The 24,736-nt window shown below is 55.8% G+C and overlaps 1 protein-coding gene across 4 annotated transcripts; it reads right to left on the reverse strand.

Annotated features, from left to right (window-relative positions):
* Nucleotides 1–230: 230 nt before the first annotated feature.
* Nucleotides 231–24,303, reverse strand: PLA2G4D (phospholipase A2 group IVD). 4 transcript variants are annotated; one of them, XM_070053365.2, is made up of 20 exons: nucleotides 24,149–24,270; nucleotides 21,670–21,742; nucleotides 21,342–21,446; nucleotides 20,598–20,729; nucleotides 19,652–19,692; nucleotides 19,250–19,292; nucleotides 18,151–18,214; nucleotides 17,746–17,882; nucleotides 16,958–17,068; nucleotides 16,794–16,831; nucleotides 16,506–16,641; nucleotides 16,085–16,221; nucleotides 12,193–12,415; nucleotides 3,959–4,076; nucleotides 3,512–3,649; nucleotides 3,180–3,287; nucleotides 2,855–3,058; nucleotides 2,420–2,586; nucleotides 1,735–1,921; nucleotides 231–875 (listed from the first exon to the last, which is right to left on the reverse strand). In XM_070053365.2, the coding sequence occupies exons 3-20, from the start codon at nucleotides 21,426–21,428 to the stop codon at nucleotides 649–651; spliced, it is 2,298 nt and encodes a 765-aa protein (XP_069909466.2). In that variant the 5' UTR covers nucleotides 21,429–21,446; nucleotides 21,670–21,742; nucleotides 24,149–24,270; the 3' UTR covers nucleotides 231–648. The 4 variants fall into 4 exon arrangements, with proteins under 4 accessions (XP_069909466.2, XP_008267359.4, XP_051678434.3 ...); XM_008269137.5 differs by having other exon boundaries at nucleotides 519–875; nucleotides 21,342–21,478; nucleotides 24,149–24,303; XM_051822474.3 differs by having other exon boundaries at nucleotides 519–875; nucleotides 16,958–17,080; nucleotides 21,342–21,478; nucleotides 24,149–24,303.
* Between the last annotated feature and the right edge of the window lie 433 nt (nucleotides 24,304–24,736).

Below are 24,736 nucleotides of genomic sequence, written 5' to 3' on the forward strand. Positions count from 1 at the left end.
ACTTAATGCTTTCTCCCCATACCAGGAACGAGACCAAAGCTGTCAGCACTTGCCACATCTGTTTAGTGTTGTTCTGGAGGTCCCAGTCAAGGCGATTAGGCAAGGAAAAGACATTCAGATCAGACGGAGGAAGTCAGGCCATCTCGATTTACAGATAACGTGATCTGTGCATAGACAATTCCAAGCACCCGAGCTAATAAAGCAGTTCAGTACGATTGCAGACTACATGATCAATATACAAAAGTCAATTTTTTCCCCTAAAATAGCAATGAACAATCTGACAATGTGATTGAGAAAGTAATTCCATTTACATTACCATCAAGAAGAATAAGATACTTAGGAAATAAACTTATGCAAGTGCAAGTCTCATATCCTGAGATGAGCGGGAGCAAGGCGAAGGAGGAGAAAGGGAAGGGGTGAGCAGGACGTGCTGGGATTCTCCATGCCTGAAGCCGCCCCAGATTCATTCTGCTCGGGGACCAACGTGATGCCGCAGAAGCTCGTCTGAGAGACCAGACCCCGGCATGGGAGAGCCAGGGAACTCCAGCCCAGGAGGACAGTGGTTGTGCCCAGCACAGACCTGGGGTCAGCCTCCCGCCTCTGAATGGTCAGTGTGTGGCCTCACAGTTCTGGGGTCCCTGGGCAGCCTCAGGTCTGTGTCCCTGGAGGCCGCAGCCCCGAGGCCCGATGCTTCAGAGCGGCCCTCAAGGCCTGCAGGATGGCATCCTGGCTGTTCCGCACGTTGTAGTCACTGAGCTGCAGCAGGTGGTCAAAGTCTTCCTCCTTGTAGGTCATGTTGAAGAGGGCATAGGGGGAGGTAGGCCCGGTGAGGTCCACTTGGCCAGCCTGGAACTCTGCAGGGCTGCGCCGGACACCTGCCCAGGGGTGGGAGAGGGTCAGGAGCAGGACCAAGCATCCCAATGGGGCGCAGGGAGGGGCTGCCACCCACTCAGGGTCCCCATTTTCTCCCAGCTCTGTGTCCTTTGCCCAGAAACACAGATGCGGGCAATAGGACACTGTTTGGAGGTCTGAAGGGTCTCTTGCTTGCCTATTTCCTTGTAGCAGTTCTACTACTGGGGCAACCCCAACATATCTATCACTTCCGGGTCACGCATAAGCAGCCAAAACAAGCAAGTCAACTATGTTTGTGAATGGATTCTTGCAGCTCATGATTGAAACGAGGGGGCTTTTTAGTGTTCAAGAACCAGTCTTTGTTGGGAGAGAAGACTTCTTTAGAATTCTAGGATGTGGGCTAAGCACGTTAAGAGTGAGGCAGGCAGACTGGGAATTCTAGTGAGAGCTAGGAAGCTGGGAACCCATGCTCCAAGGTGATTTGTTTTTCCCACCCAAAACAGGTAGAATTCTGACAAGCTGGTGAGAGGGGGGAAGAGGAAGGAAGGCAGAGAGGGTTCAAATTTCGGGATCCCTGGAGCAGAGAGTAGGAGCCCGGCCTGGGCTTGATTTGGTTGATGGAGAGGCCACTGAACACCCCACACTGAGCAGGTGAGCAGAATGGCCAAGGAGCAACCAAGCGGCCAAAGGAGCCCTGCTGTGGTAATGTAGAGGACGCCAGCCCAGCGAGGTGGCAAACGCAGGGCCCTGCCTGGGTGGAGGGAGCTTTCAGCCATGCTCAGGGCAGACCATCCTCCCCCTAAAGGGGCAGCAGGTGAGGGGCCCAGGACAGGGCCTATGAGGGGCCGGGCTGCCTGGCTGTCGGGGGAAGGGTCGCCTCACCAGGGGCCGAGTGGTCCTTGAAGGAGGCGTTGACCAGCGGGAAGTGCAGCAGGACAGGGGCCTCGGGGCAGGTGGGGTCTGAGAAGAGGTGGCACTCGCCCGGCTGGCGCTGGTCCTGGGGGCTGGGCTGCATGTGGGGGAAGGGCAGCCCGCGGGCTCGGCAGTACAGCTCCGTCTGCTGCAGTGCCTGTTGGCGGGGCGGCCACAGGAACCAGGTCACCCCAGACCAGCACACCCCAGCTTCTCCCTCAGGTTCAAGACAACAAGCAGGTCTGGCCCGTCCCTGGCCAGCTCAGTCATGCAGTACCTCAGAGGGGGGCCAAGGGCTTGGCGCATGCACAGCTGCTGACTTAACATCTTTAGGTGGGTTCAGACCTGGCGGCCTCCCCTCCACTTTGGATTGCTCTTCCCACATTATTCAAGTCCCAGAGCCTAGAGGGCCTGCATGGGGGAGCTCCAACTGCACCCCAGCCCTGCCTCCCAGCTCGGTGCCCCTGTGCCCCTTCCGGGCAGGCTGTGGTGAGTCTCCTCCCAGCACCACCTCAGCCCTTCCCGATGCAGGACCCTGGCCGGAGCCATGGGTCTCCCCTCCCGCCCATGAGGACCCAGCAGGTGTGGGATAATGGCTCAGTGACCCTGCTTCTCGCCCCTGGGGCTTGGCCTGGCTGGGGGCGACCAGCAGCACCTCAAAGTGCGAGGACAGGGAGTAGTCGAAGGAGAGAATGAGGTCCAGCTTTCGGCCTGGCCGGAACATGCAGGGGCAGCTGGTGTTGATGAAGTAGCCGGCGTCCACCAGGCAGAGCTGGGGCTCCTGGGGAGTCAGCTGGCCAGGGGTGGAATCCAGCGGACTGTCTGGCAGGACAGGCAAGGACAGCTGGAGGCGGCCACCCTGCTACAGGTGGCCCAGCTGCCCCCTCCCGACCACATTCAGCTCCGGGTCCCTTCCTTCCCCGTGGACATCCCAGACCCTCCCCCAGACCTTCCAACAGGATCTTCTCAAAGCCACACCCGAGAAGCAGATGTCATGACACTCAAGGCCTCAGCCAGTCAACAGCCACGGGCCACTGCTACCCAGGGATACATGCTTGTCCTAACATGGCGACTCCTCCACAGCCCTTACCTGCCCAGGTGGAGAAGTCCCTCTGGCTGTAGTAGTCCTGGTGCAGCTGCAGGCCCTGGAGGAAGTTGGTGCTGTGCTGGTGGAGTGGCCTGCCCGTCAGGAAGCCCTTCAATGCCTGGGCCAGGGCCGTGCCAGGCTGCAGCCACGACGCCTCCATCCAGGAGGAGGGCTGTGGGGAGGCAGGGGGGCGCTCCTTCTCTGCAGCTTGAGAAACACACGTCGGTCCAGTGAGGGCCTGGAGACGCCTGCCCCTCCTCCCCGCAGACACTCTATCAGGGAAACAGCCTCATGCAGGCCAGTGTCCCGCTGCTGCCACCACTCCTACCCATGTTCCTGATCTTGTCCTTGAGGTGGTGTGTCCAGGCCTCGCCAGAGCTGCCGAGGTCATGCCAAGCATCCAGCAAGTTCAGGGAGAAAATGTTGCTCCAGATACCTGGAGGCCAACCCCCCGAGAGAGGTCAGCCCTGGGGTCCCAGTGCCCTGCCTGCCCCACGCGGAGGCCAGAGGTCCCAGCCTTGGGTGCTGATGGCAATGGGGGTGAAGACAGGGCTGTGCTGCAACAGCTCTTCCCACTGCCCAGCCCTGCCCCCTCGCCCTGGGGCTCTCCCACATCTGAGCCACAGGACTCAGGGTGACTGACCCCCCCACACCCATCACCTTCCAGAAAGCAGATGCGGGGCTCAGGCATCCTCCTCATCAGCCGCCCCATGAAGAACTCGGAGCCGAAGAGTTCAGGGGGGACGAAGGCGCCGTACTTGAGGAACCCGGCCTCGTAGGGGGAGAACTCCACCCACTCTGATGGGGTGGACAGAGATTGGGCGTGAGGGGAGTGGCCTGGGGAGCCCAGCTCGGGCAAGGGCCTCAGCCTCCCTCCAGCCTGGCATCGACTCTGCACATGTGAGGAAGGCACACTCCTGGGCTGACCACGCCCCCACCCCGCCTGGTACCCTGTGCTTGCTCTGAGCACAGGGCACTCCCCTGGCTGGCCCCTGACTCCAGCATACCCACACCCCTGTGGAAGACTGCAGATGGGCAGAAGTGTCCAGTTTGGGGGCCCTGGGTGCAGAGGATTTGGGGAGCTCGGGCGTTGGAGCAGGGCCGTACCTTTGAAGTCGAGGGTCTCCAGATTGTTCTCTTTGACATTGAGGCTCAAGTAGAGGGGCAGGGGGTTCTGCCCCCGCTCCAGCGCGGCTCTCTGTCCTGACAGCTTCTGGTCCATCACCTGGGGTGGGAGGGCGTGAGGGCCTCAGGGAGGCTGGGGGCACCCACTCTGCTAGGACAGGGTCTGGGGAGGGGAGGCAGCTCCTCAAGTGGGAATCGGAGGGCCTGGGTGGGTGGGCACCGACTGTGCCCACTCCTGACCCTGTCGCCAGCCCCTAGCCCCACATCTTGTGCTTCCAGTGGCCCCATCTGTGAGTTTACAGGTGGAGCGGGTGTGGATTCTGACACAACAGACACAAAAGGCATGTATGTGCACGCATGCACACGCACACACACACAGCTTTCCAGAAAGGACCAGCAAGCCCGCTCCAGGATATAGTGTGAGCGACGCCAGCAGAGGGGCTGCCCCTTCCAGGTTCCCTCAATGCAGTCCAAGTCTCAGCCCCTCCCCAGTGCTCTCCTGACGTCCTGCCTTCCGGGTCTCGCACACTGTGAGGTTGTACTGGTTGTTTATTCTTGCAATCTCTTCTCCATTGCCTCTTCAGAAAACCCCAAGCTCTGTCTTTAATGGTCTTTTTAGGGAACCTCCCCAGGTCCCCCTGGGTTCTAGGGGCACAGAAAGGCTGTCTTCTATCCCGGGTCAGGGATGCAAAGGAGGCTCAGCTCCAGCTCCAGGAGGGTCAGGGACCTGCACCTCCCTCTCAGGTTCTCCAAGCTGGAAAGGAGTCTGGTCACAGTGCTCCCAACCAGCCCTATCAGTCAGCCCTTTACTTCCAGAGTGTGTTAAACCCACAGATTTGGGGTCTCTACAGAGAATCAGCCTATCAGAAGTCACTTTGAAATTTGCCTTTTATTTTTATTTATTTATTTATTTATTGACAGGTAGAGTTAGACATCGAGAGAGAGAGACAGAGAGAAAGGTCTTCCTTCCGTTGGTTCACCCTCCAAATGGCTGCACCGATCCGAAGCCAGGAGCCAGGTGCTTCTCCTGGTCTCCCATGCACGTGCAAGGCCCAAGCACTTGGGTCATCCTCCACTGCCCTCCCGGGCCACAGCAGAGAGCTGGCCTGGAAGAGGGGCAACCGGGACAGAATCCAGCGCCCCAACCGGGACTAGAACCCGGGGTGCCGGTGCCGCAGGCGAAGGATTAGCCTAGTGAGCCGCGGCGCCAGCCGAAATTTGCCTTTTAAAGCAATCTCCCATGGGGCTGGCATTGTGGTATAGCAGGTTAAGCCACTGCCAACGACACCAATATCCCATATGGCAGCCAGTTTGTGTCTTGGCTGCCCTACTTCCAATCCAGCTCCCTGCTAATGCACCTGGGAAAGTAGTGGAAGATGGCCCAAGTGCTTGGGCCCCTGCACCCATGTGGGAGACCTAGATGAAGCACCTGGCTCTCCAGCCCTGGACGTTGTGGCCATTTGGGGAGCAGACCAGTGAACGGAAGATCTATGCTTCTCCATAACTCCATCTTTCAAATAAATAAATCTTTTTTTAAAGATTTATTTTATTTATTTGAGAGTCAGAATTACAGAGAGAGGTAGAGACAGAGAGAGAGAGAGGTCTTCCATCTGCTGGTTCACTCCCTAGATGGCCGCAACGGCCGGAGCTGCGCCAATCCAAAGCCAGGAGCCAGGAGCTTCTTCCGGGTCTCCCAAGGGGGTTCAGGGGCCCAAGGACTTGGGCCATCCTCCACTGCTTTCCCAAGCCATAGCAGAGAGCTGGATTGGAAGAGGAGCAGCTGGGACTAGAACCGGCGCTCATATGGGACGCCGGTGCTTCAGGCCAGGGCTTTAACCCACTGCGCCACAGTGCCGGCCCCTCAAATAAATAAATCTTTAAAACAAAACAAAACAAAACAAAAATATTTTCCCAGGTGATTCCAGCGACCAGCCCTGTGTGTGTCCGGGGCTTCTAGTCCAGCCTCCCACATGAATGGCAAAAGCCAGCGGGGCCAGTCTGTTTCCCTGTGCCCGGCAGCCCTTCTGGCACCCCTGCGTCCACTCTATTCACCGTCCCCAGGTGCTCCCCTGGCACCCACCAGGACCTGAGTCATGGAGAATCCACAGGAAAATCCCCAACAGGGCTCAAGCCCCAGCCATGGATGTTGCTGTTCTATCTACAAGTCAGTCCTCCAGGAGTGTGTGGAAGGGAAGGGAGGGAAGGCGGGCGGCTAATACCTGCAATGTCCCTTCTCAAAGTCTTCTGATCAGAAATCCTCTTCATTGCCCTTTTGATATGCACAGTTAGAGAAAAACTGTCCTTACACAACTTCTGCCTGGTGACAGTTTGGGGGAAGGGTTAGAACACCCCTCCACCTACCAGAACCTTCGGTTCAGGGCCGGCATTGTGGCACAGGCATTAAGTCTCCACGGTCAAAGCCAGGATCCCATACTGGAACCATGGTTCAAGTCCTGACTGCTCCATTTCTGACCCAGCTCCCTGCTAATACACCTGGGAAAGCAGGAGAGGATGGCCCAAGTGCTTGGGCCCCTGCACCCACATGGGAGTTCCAGGTAGAGTTTCTGGTTCACGGCTTTGGCTTGGCCCGGCCCTGGTTGTTGGGACCATTGGGGAGTGAACCAGCAGATTGAGGATCTCAATTTCTCTCTTACTCTCTCTCTTTTTCTGTCTTTCAAATCTTCCAAAATAAATAAATAAATAAAATGTTCTGTTCAACACTGAAGAAAAACATGTAAGACTTTCTTAACCCAGGAGAGGGTCGGAGGAAAACTGACTGCTCGGGGAGGCAGCAGGTGCTGGCTCCAGTAGCTGGGCCCCTGCTCACCCACATGGAGACCAGGACTGAGTTCTAGGCTCCTGGCTGTCACCTGGCCCAGCCACAGCTATTGCAGGCATCTGGGGGGTGTAACAGCAGACGAGAGATCCTTGTCTCTAAATATGTCTTTTTCTCTCTGTGTCTCTCTTACTTTCAGAAATACAAATGAAAAACCAGCATAGGTACTTATTTTTAAGAATACATAGTTGTCCATTAGCACTACAAAAATTCTCACTCTTGTGAACAACAACAACAAAAAAATGACTACAGTGACCAGTGCTGTGGCGCAGTGGGTTAAAGCCCTGGCCTGCAGAGCCAGCATCCCATACAGGTGCCAGTGGGAGTCCTAGCTGCTCCACTTCCAATCCAGCTCTCTGCTATGGCCTGGGAAAGCAGTGGAGGATGGCCCAGAAGGCCCCTGTATCCATGTAGGAGACCCAGAAGAAGCTCCTGGCTTCAGATCAGCTCAGTTCTGGCTATTGTGGCCATTTGGGAGAGAATCAGTGGATAGAAGGCCTTTCTCTCTCTCTCTCTCTCTCTCTCTCTCTCTCTCTCTCTCTGTGTGTGTGTGTATGTCTACCTCTCTCTGTAACTCTGTCTGTTAAGTAAATAAAATAAATCTTTTAAAAAATACAAAAAATAAAGCTCTGGCCTGCAGTACTGGCATCCCACATGGGCATTGGTTCAAGTCCCAGCTGCTCCACTTCTGATCCAGCTCCAAGCTAATGTACCTGAGAAAGCAGCAGAGGATGGCCCAAAGGCCCCTGCACTCACGTGGTAGACCCAGAAGAAGCTCCTGGCCATTGTGGCCATTTGGGGGGTGAACCAGCAGATGGGGAGATCTCACTCTCTCTCTCTAACTCTGCCTCTCAGGTAAATAAAATACAATCTTAAAAAAAAAAAAAGAACTAAAAAATGACTACAGGGGCAAGTGTTTAGCTAAGCAGGTAAGACACTGGTTAAGATGCCTGTGCCCCACACTGGAATGCATGAGTTTCATTCCTGGCTTTGGCTCCTGATTCCACCTTCCAGCTAATGAAGAAGATTCTTGAGGCAGCAGCAAAGCTCAAGGAATTGGGTTCCTGCTGTCCATGTGAGAGACCTGCACGGAGTGCCCAGCTCCTGGCTCTGGCCTGGCCTCGTTCTGGGCATCTCGGGCATTTGGGGAGTGAACCAGAGGATGGAAAATCTCTCCCTCTCTCCCTTTCTCTCTCCCTCTCTCCCTCTCTCTCTCACTCTCTCCCTTTCCCTCTCTCCCTGTCTCCCTCTCTCTCCCTCCTCTCCCTCCCTTGGACTGTCAAAGAAATTTCTTTAAAAATCAATCAGTAAAAATGACTATAAACCTAATACATAAAATCATTCATTAACTCATTACTAGAGGATCAAACGTAATTAAGTAAAAGTTTATTTTTATAGCCCGGGTTCAAACTGCGCTTTCAAGCACCTTGTAAACTGAACTGTTAAGACAAGTTTCTCCTACCTACAGTAAGTGGCTGCTGCCTCCAGGCAGAAAACTCAGCCACTGAACATGAACTGAAACAGTAGATCCAACAGATACATAAGCCAGCGATGCAGGATCCAATATCAGAGCACCGGTTCAAGTCCCGGCCACTCTGCTTCCAATCCAGCTCCCTGCTAATGTTCCCCGGGGAAAGCAGCGGAGGGTGCACAGCCCCAGTGGTTACAGCCATCTGGAGAGTCAACTGGCAGATGGAAGATCTCTGTGTCTCTCCCTCTCTCTCTGTAACTCTGCCTTTCAAATAAAATAAACCATTTTTAAAAAAAGGAATGCATTCTTATTTAAAAATAATGTATTTCAAGTGGTTGTGCTGGTTTTATAAATTCAATGCCATGTCAAACAAAATCCCAATGCTGACCATGAAAATGGACTGGCTATTATGGAAAGGGAAGGACCACGGACCACGGAATTCACAGGAAGAACCAAGGTGGCAATGGGGCAAACCCGCCCACAGATAATCGAGATTTATTACATAGGCAGTGTGCTGTGGCATAGGGGTAGAGAAGCAGGCCTGTTAAGATAGCAGAGAGCACTCAGGAAGTGTCCCAGACATGGACAGAACCTGATACAGGACAGAAGTAGCAATGCAGATCCCTGGGGGGAATCTTCATCTTACAGAGAGAGGAGGAGAGACACAGAGATCTTCCATCTGCCAGTTGACTCTCCAGATGGCTGCAACCACTGGGGCTGTGCACCCTCCGCTGCTTTCCCTGGGGAACATTAGCAGGGAGCTGGATTGGAAGCAGAGTGGCTGGGACTTGAACCAGTGCTCTGATATTGGATCCTGCATCGCTGGCTTATGTATCTGTTGGATCTACTGTTTCAGTTCATGTTCAGGAAGGGGCTGGCACTGTGGCACCATGGATCCCATGTGGGCGCTGGTTCACCACATGAACTGGTGCTGCCTACAACACTGGCATCCCATAATGATTCCAGGTTCAAGTCCCAGCTGCTCCACTTTTGATGCAGTTCCCCACGAATGTGCCTGGGAAAGCAGTGGAAGATGGCCCGAAGTATTTGGGCTCCTGCGCCCACTTTGGGAGACCAGGATGGAGTTCCAGTCTTCTGGCTTTGGACTGGCCCAGCTTTACCTGTTGCGGCCATTTGGGGAGTGAGCCAGTGCATGGAAGATTTATCTGTCTGTCTTTCCCTCTCTCTTAACTCTGCCTTTCAAATAAATACCTTCAAATAAAAATAAAAAGTAAGTGAACTGGGGGATTTTCCTATCCACTGGAGAAAACAATCATTTATCTCTATTTACATTATACATAGAGATAAATTCTGAAAGCATTGAAGTCCTATTTGTAAGAAATAATTCTTAAAAATGATTTATTTGAAAGGCAAAGAGATAGAGGGAGACAGACAGAAATGTCTCCCATCTGCTGGTTCCCTCCCCAAATGCCCTCACAGCCAGGCCTGGAACAGGCTGAAGACAGGAGGCAGGAGAGAATTCAATCCAGGCCCCACACATGGGTAGCAGGGATCCAACCACTTGGGCCATCACTGCTGCCTCCCAGGGTGAGCTGGGTCAGAAGCAGAGACGCTGGGACTCAAACCAGGCCCTCTGCTATGAGATGCTGGTATCCCGAGCAGCATCCTAACTACTGCACCCAGACGCATGCATCAAGAAATAAGTCTTTAAAACTTTCACGAGAATATATGGGTGGGGGGGGGGGATGAGGTGGGAGTGAGAACTGGCGTTGTGGCATAGCAAGTTAAGCCCGCAATGCTGGCATCCCATGTGGGTGCCAGTTTGAGTCCTGGCTGCTCTACTTCCAATCCAGCTTCCTGCTAATTAGCCTGGGAAAGCAGCAGAAGATGACCCAAGTGTTTGGGCCCCTGTACTCACATGGGAGACCCAGCAAAAAGCTCCTGGCTCCTGGCTTTGGATTGGCCCAGCTCTGGCCGTCGTGGCCATTTAGGGAGTGAACCAGCGGGTGGAAGACCTCTCTATCTCTCCCTCTCTCTGTCTGTAACTCTGCCTCTCGAATAAATATTTAAAAAAGAGAAAGAGAGTGAGTGAACCAGCACAAGGGAGCTCTCAGTGTGCCTCTCAAATAAAATTGTTTATAGAAACAATGTTATGTTTTTCTTAAGGATGCGTAACAAAGGTATATATAATAAAGCTATATAAAATACATATTATGTGCAATGACACATTATTTATCATATAACAGAACAGCTCTGCATATGCCTGAGATGATAAACCCGAGTCTGGGATGCTGGGTACCCCTGGGGGTGGGCAGGCCCTGGGACTGGGAGGGGTGCAGAGGCTTCAATGGCACCCATAGCATTTCATTCCTTGGGCTCCTTGGTGAGGTCATGCATCTTCATTACTTTATCATTTTCTTAGGGGTAAAGATTTTTATAAAAATGTTCAATAAATGTTGAGATTTGCATAATAAATATTTGCAAACTAATAAATAAAAAGTAAGAATGGCTGTAGTTTATCAACAGCGCTGCACTTGCCAGTGAAGATAAAATTTAAAGAAAAAATTCTAAGATTAAACGAAAAACATTCATGGAGGAATTCTTTCTGGTTGGCTTGCACTATAATCATTCTCAAACACCTCATACTTGAAGATAAAGAAGAAGCCCTATGCACTAGTACACTCCATGGTCCACTGTTTTTGTTACCTGTGTTAGATACTTCTTATCCTGTACTTGTTTCAAATGCTTTTGAAACTTTGTTCAGATAATTCTTGCTGGCAAAACAATAGTATAGGGGGAAAAATCACCATTTTGATAATTATCTCCATTAGTGTAAGGATTAGCAGTTAATTTCCTTAGCTTCCTTAAAGGAGCATTGTAATAAAAAAAAAAATATGCCATGGGGCTGGCTTCGTGGCACAGTCTGTTAAGCCGCCACCCACATAGCCAGTGTCCCATATCAGAGTCCCGTCTGCTTTGCTTCCAATCCAGCTCCCTGCTGCTGCACCTGAGAGGGCCACGGAAGTGCCTTCATCCCTGCCTACCACATGGGAGACCCCAGTGGGGTTCTAGGCTTCTGGTTTCAGCTTGGCCTACACCTGGCTGTTGTAGCCATTTGGGAGTGAACCAGAGAGTGGAAGGTATTTCTTTCCTCTCTGTCTTTCTCTGTCTCGCTGCCTTTCAAATAAATAAAATTTTAAGATTTATTTATTCAAAAGGCAAGCTACAGTGAGAGAGGAAGAGAGATACAGAGATTGCTGGTTCACTTAGTTCCCAAATGACCCCAATGGCCAGGGCCATCCTATAACAAAGCTAGGAGCCAGGAGCTTCTTCCAGGTCTCCCACATGGTTGCCATGGACCCAAGCACTTTGGCCATCTTCCATTGCTTTCTCAGATGCATTAGCAGGGAGCTAGATCAGAAGCGGAGCAGCTGGGACTTGAACCGGCACCAGCATCAGAAAAATATTTTAAATCACCAGTTTTTTCTTGATGGCAGAATAACATTAAGGAAAAACAATAGCTGGGATGTGGGTAGTGCTCACTCTATACCAAGGCACCACTGAGTTCTCAGAGCAAGCCTCTCAGGCAAGTGCAATCCTTGTCCCCGTCGGACACGAGAGACAGCTGAAGCACAGAGAGTTTAAGTCACTTAGCTGAGGATGCAAGCTAAGAGGTTCTGGGATTAGAACCATGGGAGTCCGGTGGAAATAAACCCAAAGCAGCTCTCCGAAGCTCACCGAGCTTCTCTTGCTTCACTGGTGCTGGCTGACCCCTGGCTCTTGGGAGATCCAGAAACTAGATTCAGAACAGCCTGACTCAGACAGGCAGCACCCCAGGCTGGGAGACCCTGAGCCATGGAGCTGCCCATCTCCTTTAGCAATGGTCCCAGTGTCTCACGCCCTGCCAGAAACACACACCTGCTCTGTCCCGCGTGCCCTGGGGCCTACCTGACCATGCAGCATGAACTCCAGCACCAGGGCCCACAGATCCACAAAGGTCGTGGGGTGGCCCCGCTCAGCCCTCAGCTCCAGCTCCCGCTTGTAGCTCGCCAGGCGCGCCGGGGAGAAGGCGTCCAGCTTGCTCTTGGCCAGGTGCTCCCGGGCATGGCTGATGGGTCCCTTAAGGTCCTTCTGTGACCACTCAGGGTCCCCGTACAGGTGGGCCATTGCCCTGGGGGAACAGAGGACAGGTTTGTAGGATGCGAGGCCTAGCTTGGGGCAATGAAATCCTGCCTCCCGCCCTCCAGCTCCCCCCAGCATGAGGCTCCTGCCACGGAGGCTCTACCTGTCTGGAAAATGAGCCACAGGGCTCTTCTCCCACATCACTGCTACTCGCTTGTTTGTTTTTAAAGATTTATTTATTGGGGCTGGCATTGTAGCACAGCGGGTAAAGCCATCGCCTTTGATGCTAGCACATATATGGGTGCTGGTTCAAGTGCTGGCTGTTCCACTTAGCGGAGGATGGCCCATGTGCTTGGGCCTCTGCCACCCACATGGGAGACCTGGAGGAAGCTCCTGGCTACTGGCTCCTGGCTCCTGGCTTCTGGCTTCGGCCTGGCCCAGTCCTGAGTGTTGCAGCCATCTAGGGTGTGAATCAGTGAATGGAAGACCTCTCTTTCTCTCTCCTACCCTGCCCCAATTCTGACTTTCAAATAAATAAATAAACCTTTAAAAATTATTTAATATTTATTTATTTACTTGAAAGGCAGGTTGCAAAGAGAGAGAGGTAGAGACAGACAGTTCACCTCACAGATGGCTGCAATGGCCAAAATTGGGCCAGGCCAAAGTCAGGAACCAGGAGCTTCTTCTAGATTTTCCACGTGGATGCATGGGCCCACGCACCTAGGCCATCTTCTGCTGCTTTCTCAGGTGCATTAGCAGAGAGCTGGATGAGAAATGGAGCAGCTGGGACTTGGGATGTGGGTGACACAGGCAGTGGCTTAACCCACTATGCTATAATGCTGGCTCCAGTGCCATTCACTTTTAGTAGAATGTGAGCCACATGTACACCTGCAAATTTCCTAATAGTCATTTTTTTTTTTGACAGGCAGAGTGGACAGTGAGAGAGAGACAGAGAGAAAGGTCTTCCTTTTGCCGTTGGTTCACCCTCCAATGGCCGCCACAGCCAGCGCACCGCGCCAATCCAATGGCAGAAGCCAGGTACTTATCCTGGTCTCCCATGGGGTGCAGGGCCCAAGCACTTGGGCCATCCTCCACTGCACTCCCTGGCCACAGCAGAGAGCTGGCCTGGAAGAGGGGCAACCGGGACAGAATCCGGTGCCCCGACCGGGACTAGAACCCGGTGTGCCGGCGCCGCTAGGTGGAGGATTAGCCTAGTGAGCCACGGCACCGGCCCTAATAGTCATATTTAAAAAGTCTATAGGAGGGTCAGCACTGTGGTGTAGCAGGTAAGGCTCCTGCCTGTAGTGCTGGCATCCCATATGGGCGCTGGTTCGAGTCCTGGCTGCTCCACTTCCAATCCAGCTCTCTGCTGTGGCCTGGGGGCCTCTGCACCCATGTGGGAGACCTGGAAGAAGTTCCTGGCTCCTGGCTTCGGATGAGCGCAGCTCCGACTGTTGTGGCCAACTGGGGAGTGAACCAGCGGATGGAAGACCTCTCCTTCTCTCTCTCTCTGTATCTCCCTCCCCCCCTTCTCTCTCTGTGTAACTCTTTCAAATAAATAAATAAATCTTTTTTAAAAAAAGTCTATAGGGGCCGGTGCTGTGGATAGAAGGTTAAGCTTCTGTCTGCGGTGCCGGCATCCTGTATGGGTGCTTGTTCAAGTTCCAGCAGCTCCACTTCTGATCCAGCTACCTGCTAATGGCCTGGGAAAGCAGCGGAGGATGGCCCAGGTGCTTGGGCCCCTGCACCAACAAGGGAGAATTGGAGGAAGCTCCTGGTTCCTGGCTTCAGATAGGCCCAGCTCTGGCCTTTGTGGCCATCTGGGGAATGAACCAGAAGATCTCTCTCTGTCTCTCCTTCCCTCTGTCTATAACTCTGCCTCTCAAATAAATAAATAAATATTCAAAAAAAGATTACATTCACAAAAAGTCTATAGATAAGCCACTAAAAATTAATTTTAAATATATCTAAAAATTATCTTTTAAACAGGGAACTGGCATAAAAAGTTATTGACCTAATGTGTATTGTTTTTCAAACCAAGCCTTCCAAATGCATTGTGAATTTCATGTTGAGAGCAGACCCCAGTGTGGAGGAGACACATTTCAAGTGGTCAGTCACCCCCCACAGCTAGTGGCCACCGCCGGGGACAGCGCTGGACCCTACTCCCACCTTCCTGGGCCCGCCCCAAAGTCCCTGATGACTGTGCTCGTCAACAGCTGGCGCCTAAACCCTTCCAAGGGGCTGACGCCTCTTGTACTCTTCCAGTCATGTTTCAAGGAGGCTCAAAGGAATGAAACTGCAACAGTGAAGCGTTGCAGAGCTGGGCGGGTGTGTGGGGAGGCAGTGCTGTCCTTAGATAACATGCCCTCTTGTGACCCCAGACTAAAGGAGGTAACGATAATGAAAACACAAAGAGCTTCCAACGTGGAGCTCCTGGTACAGGCACACTTCAGGCAGCTCATGGGAAATGGAATTAAGAGACATCTCTTTTTGGCCAAAAAACTTTCTTGAAACTCATGTATTGGGGCTAGCACTGTGGCGTGGCAGGTAAAGCCACCACCTGCAGTGCCGGCATCCCCTGTGAGCACCAGTTGCCAGTTCTAGTCCCGGCTGCTCCACTTCTGATCCAGCTCTCTGCTGTGGCCTGGGAAAGCAGTAGAAGATTGCCCAAGTCCTTGGGCCGCTGGACCCGCGTGGGAGACCCAGAAAAGAATCTCCTGGCTCCTGTCTTCGGATCGACACAGCTCCGGCCATTGTGGCCATCTGGGTAGTGAAGCAGAGGATGGAAGACCGATCTCTCTCTCTCTCTCTCTCTCTCTCTCTAAGTCTGACTTTCAAATAAATTAACCAATTAAAAAAAAAATGTAGGCTGGCGCCGCGGCTCACTAGGCTAATCCTCCGCCTGCGGCGCCGGCACACCGGGTTCTAGTCCTGGTTGGGGCGCCAGATTCTGTCCCGGTTGCTCCACTTCCAGGCCAGCTCTCTGCTGTGGCCAGGGAGTGCAGTGGAGGATGGCCCAAGTGCTTGGGCCCCTGCACCCTCATGGGAGACCAGGAAGAAGCACCTGGCTCCTGGCTTCGGATCGGCGCAGCGCGCTGCCGGTGGCGGCCATTTGGGGGGTGAACCAATGGAAGGAAGACCTTTCTCTCTGTCTCTCTCTCTCACTGTCTAACTCTGCCTGTCAAAAAAAAAAAAAAAAAGTATAGATTCTTCGTAATACATACTCCTAGTGAACGTTCTGAAGTTCACGAAAATACACATGTCTCTTAACTCCATCTTGCATGAGCCCGTGAGTCCCTGGTGTGTGCGAGTGGCTTCTGTGGGCGAGCCCACTCGGGTCCTGTGGACTGCGGACTCTCATTACACCCATTTTGGAGATGTGTTGACTGAGGCCCTGAGGGATAGGCTGTTCCAGGCCACCCCGGCTTGGGCTTGTACATGGTGTTGCCTGGTGTTGCCGGGCCTCTGGCCCAGCTCCTTCTGCATCCCCCCGGGGTGCAGCTCCTCAAGGACTTCTGGGAACTCACCCCCACCTCACTCAGGCAGGCCCTCCCCAGGTGGCTGCTCCCTCCCCCTTTGAGCGGGCCACTTGCAGCCATCAGACCCCGCTGCTCACACACACATGCACACACACGCGTGCACACACACACACACCGCATAAACGGTCCCTCTGGCACTCACCGCCCCCTCCCCCAGTTCTGGTCGTCTCTGCTCTCACCAGGTTGAGCCTGAAACACCACTGAAGTAGGTCACACAGTCCAGGAGGCCGAGCTTCTGCAGACCCAAGAGGTGGCCGTAGAGTGAGGTCATGGCCCTGGCGCCGCCTCCTGTGGCCGCAATGCCCACAACGGGAACCTGCACCACACACGGACACAGGCTGCCTCACATGGACAGGAACGAGCAGCCTCGTGCCACGGCCTGCCTCCAGGGAAGGGGCCTCTAGGGCAGGGTTAGCGCCAGGACCCAGCCCCTCCCCATGAAGTGACAGCTTCAGTCCAGGACAGTGCTCCAAAGGGGGCTAAAACCTGCAGTCCACCCACACCCCATAAGTCCCCGGGCGGCTGCAGAGCGCGTGGGAATCACGTGCTCCCGTAAGGTCAGCCCCGGGCATCTGTCCGCACACCCCCTGGAGCCCAGACCTCGTCCTCCTGCAGGTCTCTGTCCAGCTGCAGGGCCTGCTTCAGGGCCTTGGCCACCACCTGCTTCCGCCTGCTCAGGAAGGCCTGCTCCTCCGCGCAGAGGTCGAAGCCCAGCCGCACGGCCAGCTCCTCGGGGCTGCAGCAATGAAGAATCCGGGGGTCGGGGGCTCCAGCCTGGCTCAGCCATGGCTGAAGCTCATGACAAGCTGCCCTATAACCTCTTTCCAACCCCAAGACCACCCTTCTCCCGGCATTCCCCTCCCCCGACCAGACAGGAATGTTCCTTACCAGGCCCCTGCCTTGAGCTGCAGCCTCACTCCTGGGCCCTGAAATCAAAGCAAGAGACCTTGCCTTGAACGTCCTAGACCTTGAGCGGAGTGTGGTACCCCAGGGCCTTGCGCTCCCCCAGCCTCACTCTTGCTGGCACTTCCTGTCCAGTGGGGGCCACTCACGTTTGTAGCGGGAACATCCACAGTCACCTCCTTCCCCGTGGCCAGGGACTTCAGGGGCAGAGTGAGGTGTCCAGCTGAGCCATGGGAGTTCCAGCCATTGCTCGTGGAGCCCTGGAGGGAATTCTGCATTCATGCATGGAACAAATGTTTACCAAGTCTCTGGACGGCAAACAAGACCATTTGTATTACCCCCCCCCCCCCGCCCCGGGTAATACAGAACCAAATACATCCATGACAGTTACTGCAATGGTGATAGCAGTCATTGTAATTATTAATACTCAGAAGATAATAGCTGATACTTATTTAGTGCAAAGGCATCGCTCCCACAGAATCACATGTCTGAGTGTATAAAGAAACAGTTAACAGACTGTTAAGTTGCTGTGATGGAAACAAGCAGTGGGATGTGATAGAGGGACCAAGGTGGGGTGTGGAAGGTCAAGAGGGGCTCCTCTGAAGCGGCGTCATGTGAGCTGAGGTGGAAGAGGAAGACGGGAAGCGCTCAGCATGTTGCAAAAAGCAAAAGAAGGCAAGGATGGTTGGAGCATCGTGACCCAGGGGGAGGCGGAGGTGGCGTGGCTGTGCAGGGCCTTGTGGGCACGGGCAGCAGGTCAGGCCAAGAGCGCCCCCGGAGGAGCCCCTGGACAGCACACTGGAAGGCAGGCATGACACCGTAGCCTCCAGCCCACGGAGGGTCAGTGCCTGACTGAGGGAGGTCGACGGGGCCACAGGAGACCTGGCCTCGCACGGGGAAGGTGGGTCATGGACGGAGCTCCAGAGCCGAGACACACCCTCAGACGCCCATTCAGCTCCGTCTCTTGAGCCGCCAGGTAGTGGAAGCGGAAGGCAGAGGCTGTGCCCAGGACAGACGTCTGCGTGTCCTCATAGGACCCCTTCAGCACCAGCTCCAGCTCCAGCTTGTCCTGATCTGGGGAGAGAGGGGGCGGGCTGCATGAGGCCAACACGTGGAAGCCGCTCTCAGACCTGGAACCCAGCAGTACTTTCTAGATATGGAGGTGGCCCAGGAGGCTGGACAGGACCCTCTCCTGTGTGCCGCACTCCACAGCCCTCACAGGATTCCCGTCTGGGCATTTGCTCTCCTCCAGATCAGGTGACCCCCTCCTGTCTGCCCTCTGCTCACCTCCCACCCTGCACAGGTTTCCTAGCCACCCCAGTCTATCCTCCAGAGGCCTCACCTGCCACCGCTGAAGTGCTGCCTGCTCTGTCCAGACGCACATCCAGGCAGGATAGCTCCCGGGCCTGCGGCAGACTGCATCGTGGGAGGGGGCTCTGCGGGGTATGCTGAGGCCCCAACCTCATCCCTCTGAACCCCTCCAGGACCAGAGGTACCACCACAGGATGAGTGGGTGCCGAATGAGGCTTGGAAGCAGAAACCGCCCCGCCTCTGATCTGCGGGGTGGCGGCTGCACCTGCTCCTCCAGACTGCCCGGGGAGCCCTATCTCCACCCTCACTCCAGCTCTCTTCGCTCTGCCGAACTCCTGCGATCTCTGAACACCCCCAGCTCCCCAAGGCAGTTCTTCCCTCTCCGCATGGCTCTGCAGCCGTGGCTGGGGGATGTCTTTCTACCGTACAATACTCAAATGGTGTACATACATCTCAGCCCTTGGGGTGTCAGGAACATTGAGAATGGTAGAACGCCCCCTACCGGCGGCCCCCAGCATGTGCTCTGTAAAGCAGCCCACTGTTGCATGCTGCCCTTGCTGAAGAATTTATCTAATCCCACAGAAGAAGCCACTGGGCATGACTTTATTGTAATGCAGATTTTAAAAATACCAGCCCCTCAACTGGCGGCAGGGCCCTGACAGTGCGCATTTCCTTCTGAGCTCTCAGCGCCTTCTCTTCCAACCCCAGGTCCACTGGCTCCCAAGTGCCCCTGAGCTGCTGCGGGTCAGTTCGAGGCCCACACTTTATGCCTCGCTCGCCACCTTGTGGCCGCCCCTGTCCACTGCAGCATCCTGAACCTGTGGATGGGCCCTCAGACTCTAACCCTGTCTCTGAGACCAGCACATCCCACTGCAAACTCCCTCGGAGCGTCAGTGACCTCAATAGTAACACCCGAAGGTGTGCCTGGCTGGCCGGGCTCTGCCATGGCTCCCAGGGAAGAACTCAGAACTACCAGTCTGTCACACATGACAACACCAGCAGGCAGCCCCTAGGCCTCCCCGCAGGGTCCCCTGTCCCACACCTTTAGCTCCAGGCCCTTGGGAGCCCCACAGCCGCCCCAGGGAGCGCCTGGGACCCCTTGCCCAAGTGAACCTGGGGAAGGCGCTCACCACAAGCACTTGGTTGGTGACGAGGTTTTCCGGACGGTCTAACCTGGAAACAGCAGAGCCCTCTGAGTCTCGCCCTGCCAAGGCAAAGGCTTCTGCCACGGCTCTGCCCCAACACGCCCACGCTCCTGCCCACCTGTGGTCTCCCCGGGAAACGGGAGGGCCCCTGGAGGCCTTAAGGAGATTCACCAGCAAGAGGGGGAGGATGGGGTGGGGGGAGGGAGGAAGAGGAAGGGCACATGTTGGAGCCCTCATGGATGTCCCTCTCCTCTTCTCCCGGTGGACCCTCCTAGGCCTCCTGGGACAGCGACTCCGGCCTGGACCGATGCACGTGGCACCTGGGTCGGGGCCATTCCCCGAATCCCGCCGGCCCGGCCGCTCCCCGTGCTGCACGATGTCACTCACGCTTGTTCCATCAGGAACTCCACGTCCAGCTCTTCCTGGGCCTGAGAGGAAAGAGGAGGAGTGGGTGGTGGGCTTGTCCAGCCACAGGCCTTTCCCACGGCGTCTCACCATCCCCAGCCTCAGCGGCGTGTTGGGGAACAGGGTTACTCTGCACCAGCAGTGTGCAGAGAGCAGCCCTGCCTTCCTTCTGGGCCCCCAAACTCAGGGCAAGGCGGGATGACAAGGAACACAGGCAAGGGAGGCCCGAGAAGCTGGATGGGCTCATAGGCTGCTAGGTCAGTCTCTGACGGAATGAGAAAAGGGGCAGGGTCCCTTTAAGAGTGGACAAAGTGCTTGTTTCTTCTCACAGACTGCCTTTAGTTCGTTTTATTAAGAGAATAGACTAGATAGGATTACAAATTCCAGCTACCTGATGGGTTTTTATTCCTGCCTCTGATTGGTTGCTATCCCAGCCCTCTGATTGGTTGTTATTCTAGCCTTCTGATTGGTTAAATCTCCCCTTATTGGTTAAATCCAGGTAGCTACTTTTGTGCATAAAAGAGCCAGTACCCGCAGGCTTCCTGGACAACTCCACTCTTAGAGCCCCACTCCCAACTGTTGAGGCAGGAGGTTTCTCCAATAAACGCTGCCTGTCCGTGTGGAAATTCTTGGATGTGAGACAAGAGCCAAGAACACCTTCATTGCCCTATTGCACTCCCAGGGACACTGTGGCTTCCTGGACTCACAGACATTAGTTCTCCATCTCCCAAATCCTCCCCCAACAGGGGACCCAGGGTCCTCCCGTGGGTGAGTCCTGGGTAACTGCAAACGCAAATGCAAGCATCTCTGGGAGGGGCTTCCATTTGTCTGTGAATCGGCTCAGCCTAGCAGCGTCCCAGCCGAAGGGAGAGCAGTTTCCTCCGCCAGCAGCAGGAAGAGGTGAGGCCCAGGGACTCCCGCCATGCACCTGGGGACTCTGGGAGAAGGTCTTCCGGAGCCGCTGGCCAGGGAGGACTTCTGAGACATCGTAGAGACACTTGAAGCAGATGTCATCCTCCGTCGCCGAGTCCTCATCATAGATGCTCAGCTCTAGAACATTCTAGGGACCCAGGACAGCAACGGAGCACGTCACCTTACCACAGCACAGCAGCACGCCTCCGAGGGATGCTGGCTTGATGGCCAAAGTCAGAAAGGATGATGATGACCCCATGCCCGTCTACGTCAACATTAAAGTAACTATAAAACTTTCCAAACAAGTAGAAGGAAATCCAGCAAAGCTTCTAGTTTCTTCCTCCCAATTTTTATGTTTATCAAAAATAGAATTTCGCTAAAGAATATGCTCTCTCTCTCTCCCTCCCTTAGGGAACTTTGCCAGTTCCCTAAGGCAAAGCTGAGCTGTGTAGGGTGCAGTGTCAGTACTCACCCCTGTATTGCCCCCTGGGACCCCGCAGCAGCCCAGCCAGGCGGGGACTCATTGGCTCCGCTCCTGGGCAGCTTGCCATGTGTGGGCGCTGTGGCCAGCTGGTATAAGGCCTGTGTTCACTGGACCTCACATTCCCTCGTGCACACAGCACATGCGGGCTGGGCAGTCACCCTCCTCCCCAATTTCTCCAGCTGAGCCCTGGAGGCAGTGGGCGCACCCCAGGAAGCCCCCACTGTGGGGGGTACAGCCTGTCTAGAGGTGAGCAGCCAGGGGCAGCCTGGCCTTTACCTTGACCTGTCTCTGGACTAGGAAACTGAAGGTCTCGTTCCACACAGGATGACTAGAGTTGGCGACTGTTCTGGTCCTGAGCTTCATTCCAGGTGCGGTTGGCAGCTGCAGGAGCACATAGGCGTCAGCCTCGCTCACTGCCAAAGAGAATCCTTTGTGGGGAAAGAACCACTCCCAGGCCTCTCCAGGGGCCTCACCAGACTCCTGCCAAGACCCTGGTGGCCATCAGGGTGGCCCAGACCAGTCCCAAGGCACTCATCTGGGCCTGTCCCATGGGACCAGTGCTCCCCCCACCTCCACCCCCGGGAACCCAGGAGCAGGGACTCACACAGGTCTGTCCGGCGCAGGCTCCGCGCCCTCAGCACTGTCACGGTGAGCCGCCAGCAGGCAGAGGTCTCCCCCTGAAAGAAACATCCAGTTCTAGGTCCCTCCTGCTGGGTCCCTCACCCAAATCCGGGCTGCTTACTCCACTTGTCCCTGGCTGCACCCTGATGGTCTCCTGACACCAGGCCTTCGGGGCTGGCCCCTGGGGACAGGTTGGCCCCCACGGGCCACACAGCCTTTGCTCACTGTTGTCCTTGGGGTCCTGGTTCTGGGCTGCAGCAATCAGGTACCAGCAAACCATCCAGGGTGAAATGGGTGGGACCCCTTTCCCTCAGGCACAGGATTGCAGGCGAAGAAAGTGAGGAGAATGAGGAAGTGGGCGCAGGACCCCAGGGAGGCTGGGCCCCAGAGCCCATGGTGCTGTGGTACCCACAGGCCTAGCCCTGCTGCTCTGCCCGAGGCGTGAGCTGAGCGACAGCAAAAGCGTCAGGCCCAACTGGCACAGCGGGTGCTGTGGGCGAAAGGTCCCTGTGGGTTAGGACGCTGGCGAGGCCAGGTGGCCCAGGCCAGGTGGGGCCACAGACAGCATGAGTCCAGCCTGGGGGCGTATCCCAGGGCTCTGGGGGGCCCTAAAGTCACCATTCTTTTTGGGGCCCAACTGTACGGCATTTTCTGGACCCCCTGCACTTGCTTCTTAAAACTGTCGGTGCGACCTGAGGTGTCCCCGGGTCCGGTAGGGCTAAGGGGTGATTTTTCCGGGGCTGGCCCCTTGAAAGGGAGCCCTTAGGGGTGGCCCTAGCAGGAAGAGCCTAGGCCGGATTTGGTTTTGACCAACATGATCACTGAGCTGACTGATATGGCGACTCCTCTCTCCCAAGAGCGCCGGCACCGCATCTCCCTTTTTGAAAAATCCTCCTGTCTGCCCCAGGTGCCCAGCCCAGCAGCCTGCGCAGTCCTGGGAGCACCTCCCTCTGCGCCCCGTCTGTGGAGAGGCCCAGGGCTTACATTTGCCAGGAAATTTTGGGAAAGGCTCAGTGCCGGCCCCAGGCCAGGGGAGGGGATGGGGCCCGAGGGATCTCGGTTGGGCTGAGCCCCAGACTGGGGTCCTGAGTCTCTGTGACCAAGATCCTGGGTCTTTGGCAGGAGAAGAGAGAAAGAGCAGCCTGCCCCTTCCCCAGTGACCCGCGGTGGGGGTGTGGGTGGAGAGGGGAGGAAGCTGTGGGTGCCACCTAGAGCCCTACTCCTCCCTGAGCCAGGCCGAGCTGATGTGCAGGAGCCACACTGTGGACACATCCCAAACAGTCCTGGGTGCCCAGCCTGCTGTGCCAGCCAGGCTCTTGCTACCAGGGCAGGCTCCAGGCTCCCGACCCCGCAGTCAGGAGGCTGGGCTCAGAAGGCAAGTGCTGAGGTTCACTTGCCAAGTTGAGAACCTGGCCCTGGGCACCTGCGCCTGGGAACATGAGCTGGCGGTGAGATGCTTCCCAAGTGTGGGGCAGACACAGGCTCCCCAGGCACTGAGCCTGTGCGGGACCCAGAGCAGGCAGATGGAGGAAGGGAAGGACGTGCAGCCCTCACCATGCCTAGGGCTGGAACGGGGGATACTTCAGAAACAACCACAGCTGGCTGTTCCGAGGCCCCCAGCTCCTGATGTGAGCTGTGATGGAGACCTCAGGATGTTTCCACAGGTGTCTGCCTCGGAGGTGGGTCCTCTCAACTCCAGGCTGGCTCAGGCTTGGATAGCAGGTGCAGGCCATCAGTGAGGACGGCTCCACTGTCCCTGCACTGTCCAGTGCATCCCAGGCAAGGCTCAGGCCTGGGTCCCTGGGCTGCAGCTCTGGAAGCTGGTGCAGGCTAAGAATGAGGCTGAAGACCTGGGGACAGCAGCCCCAGCACACTGAGCCTGTCTCACCTCCACCATCTGGGCACCAGGGGAGACCTCAGGGGCCAGTCTTCTAGCCTTGGTCTCCTGCAAAGGAGACGAGGTCTGGGCTGAGGAGAAGCTCATGGCAGGTGTGGGACCAGCAGCTTGACGGCCTCCCTGGCTGGGCGCAGCCTCAGCTCCTGGGTCCAGCCACCAGTTAGCAGAGGGTGGGAACTTAGGTACATGGGGTGAGCCCTGGACCCAGCCAGTGCCAGGGAGCCCCCTGGCCTGTGGTGGGGGGCTGCAGGCCTGCCTAATCTCCCCTCAGATAGGCAGCCGCGATGTTCTCTGATGGGGGAGGAGGGAGGGCCCCTAAGGGTGCTGCTGCCTGCTCGCCGTGGGTGCCAGGGAGGCTCTGCTGCCCAGACTCACAGACCCGAGCCCCTGCTGCTCTTCCACACCACTCGCTCCATGTTCCCAAGCACAGGCTGCTCTTAGTCTCCACAGAGATCCCGGGTGTGGCACCCCAGCCCTCTCCAGAGACTAGAACCACCAGAACTTCAGCCCCTGGCACCCCAGCCCCCAGCGCTGACGGTGCCCACGGCCCAGCAGGCCCTGTTACCTGCTGAGGATGGCCTGGCGGTCCCTTAGGGGACAGGCTCTCCATGCCAACCTTTCCGGCTCCACTCCAGGCCTAGCCCCCGGCAACGTGCTGGCTCCTAGGCTGCTGGCAGCGACTGTCCCAGCGGGATGGGGCAGCTGTGAATGTGAGAGGCTCCTATAAACAGGCCAGGACTCCGCCCTCGGCTGGCTCTGTCAGCCCAGCACCTTCCCTGTTCCCTAAGAAGCTGGGTTAGGCAGCATCTGCAGAAACCCTGGCAAGGCTCCCAGCTCCACGGCAAGTGCCCCTTCCAGTCCTGGAGCACCAGGCAGCCCAGCCCCGCCTGAGCCGGGCTCAGCCTCAGACCAACGGGCAGCCAGACACCTGGGCGTCCGTGCAGCCCTGCGCTGGTGCCTCCTCCTCACCTGCCTGGCCCCCCACCCCAGCAGGCCCCAGACAGCTGCAGAAGGGTCTAGTGACGCCTGATCACGGCCACTCATACTCAGCTCCGCCCTCTGGTGGGGCTGGCCCTGGGAGTTGATAGTATTTTTATCGGAATCGAACAGCAGACTTTGTAGCAAAGATAAAAGCCCAGTCAGGAAACTCTCA

The sequence above is a fragment of the Oryctolagus cuniculus genome, chromosome 12 (assembly GCF_051225735.1).
Source record: "Oryctolagus cuniculus isolate XC-2025 breed Fujian yellow rabbit chromosome 12, ASM5122573v1, whole genome shotgun sequence".
Taxonomy (NCBI): domain Eukaryota; kingdom Metazoa; phylum Chordata; class Mammalia; order Lagomorpha; family Leporidae; genus Oryctolagus; species Oryctolagus cuniculus.

What these genes read in the sequence shown, in the direction of transcription:
- PLA2G4D (XM_051822474.3), bottom strand. Translation starts at nt 24,193, where the DNA reads ATGGAGAGCCTGTCCCCTAAGGGACCGCCAGGCCATCCTCAGCAG. An exon ending in CCGCATCTGCTTTCTGGAAG is followed by an intron (nt 3,288 to 3,511) that starts GTGATGGGTGTG and finishes GTTGGCCTCCAG; the next exon opens with GTATCTGGAGCAACATTTTC. An exon ending in GGACAAGATCAGGAACATGG is followed by an intron (nt 3,059 to 3,179) that starts GTAGGAGTGGTG and finishes GTGTTTCTCAAG; the next exon opens with CTGCAGAGAAGGAGCGCCCC.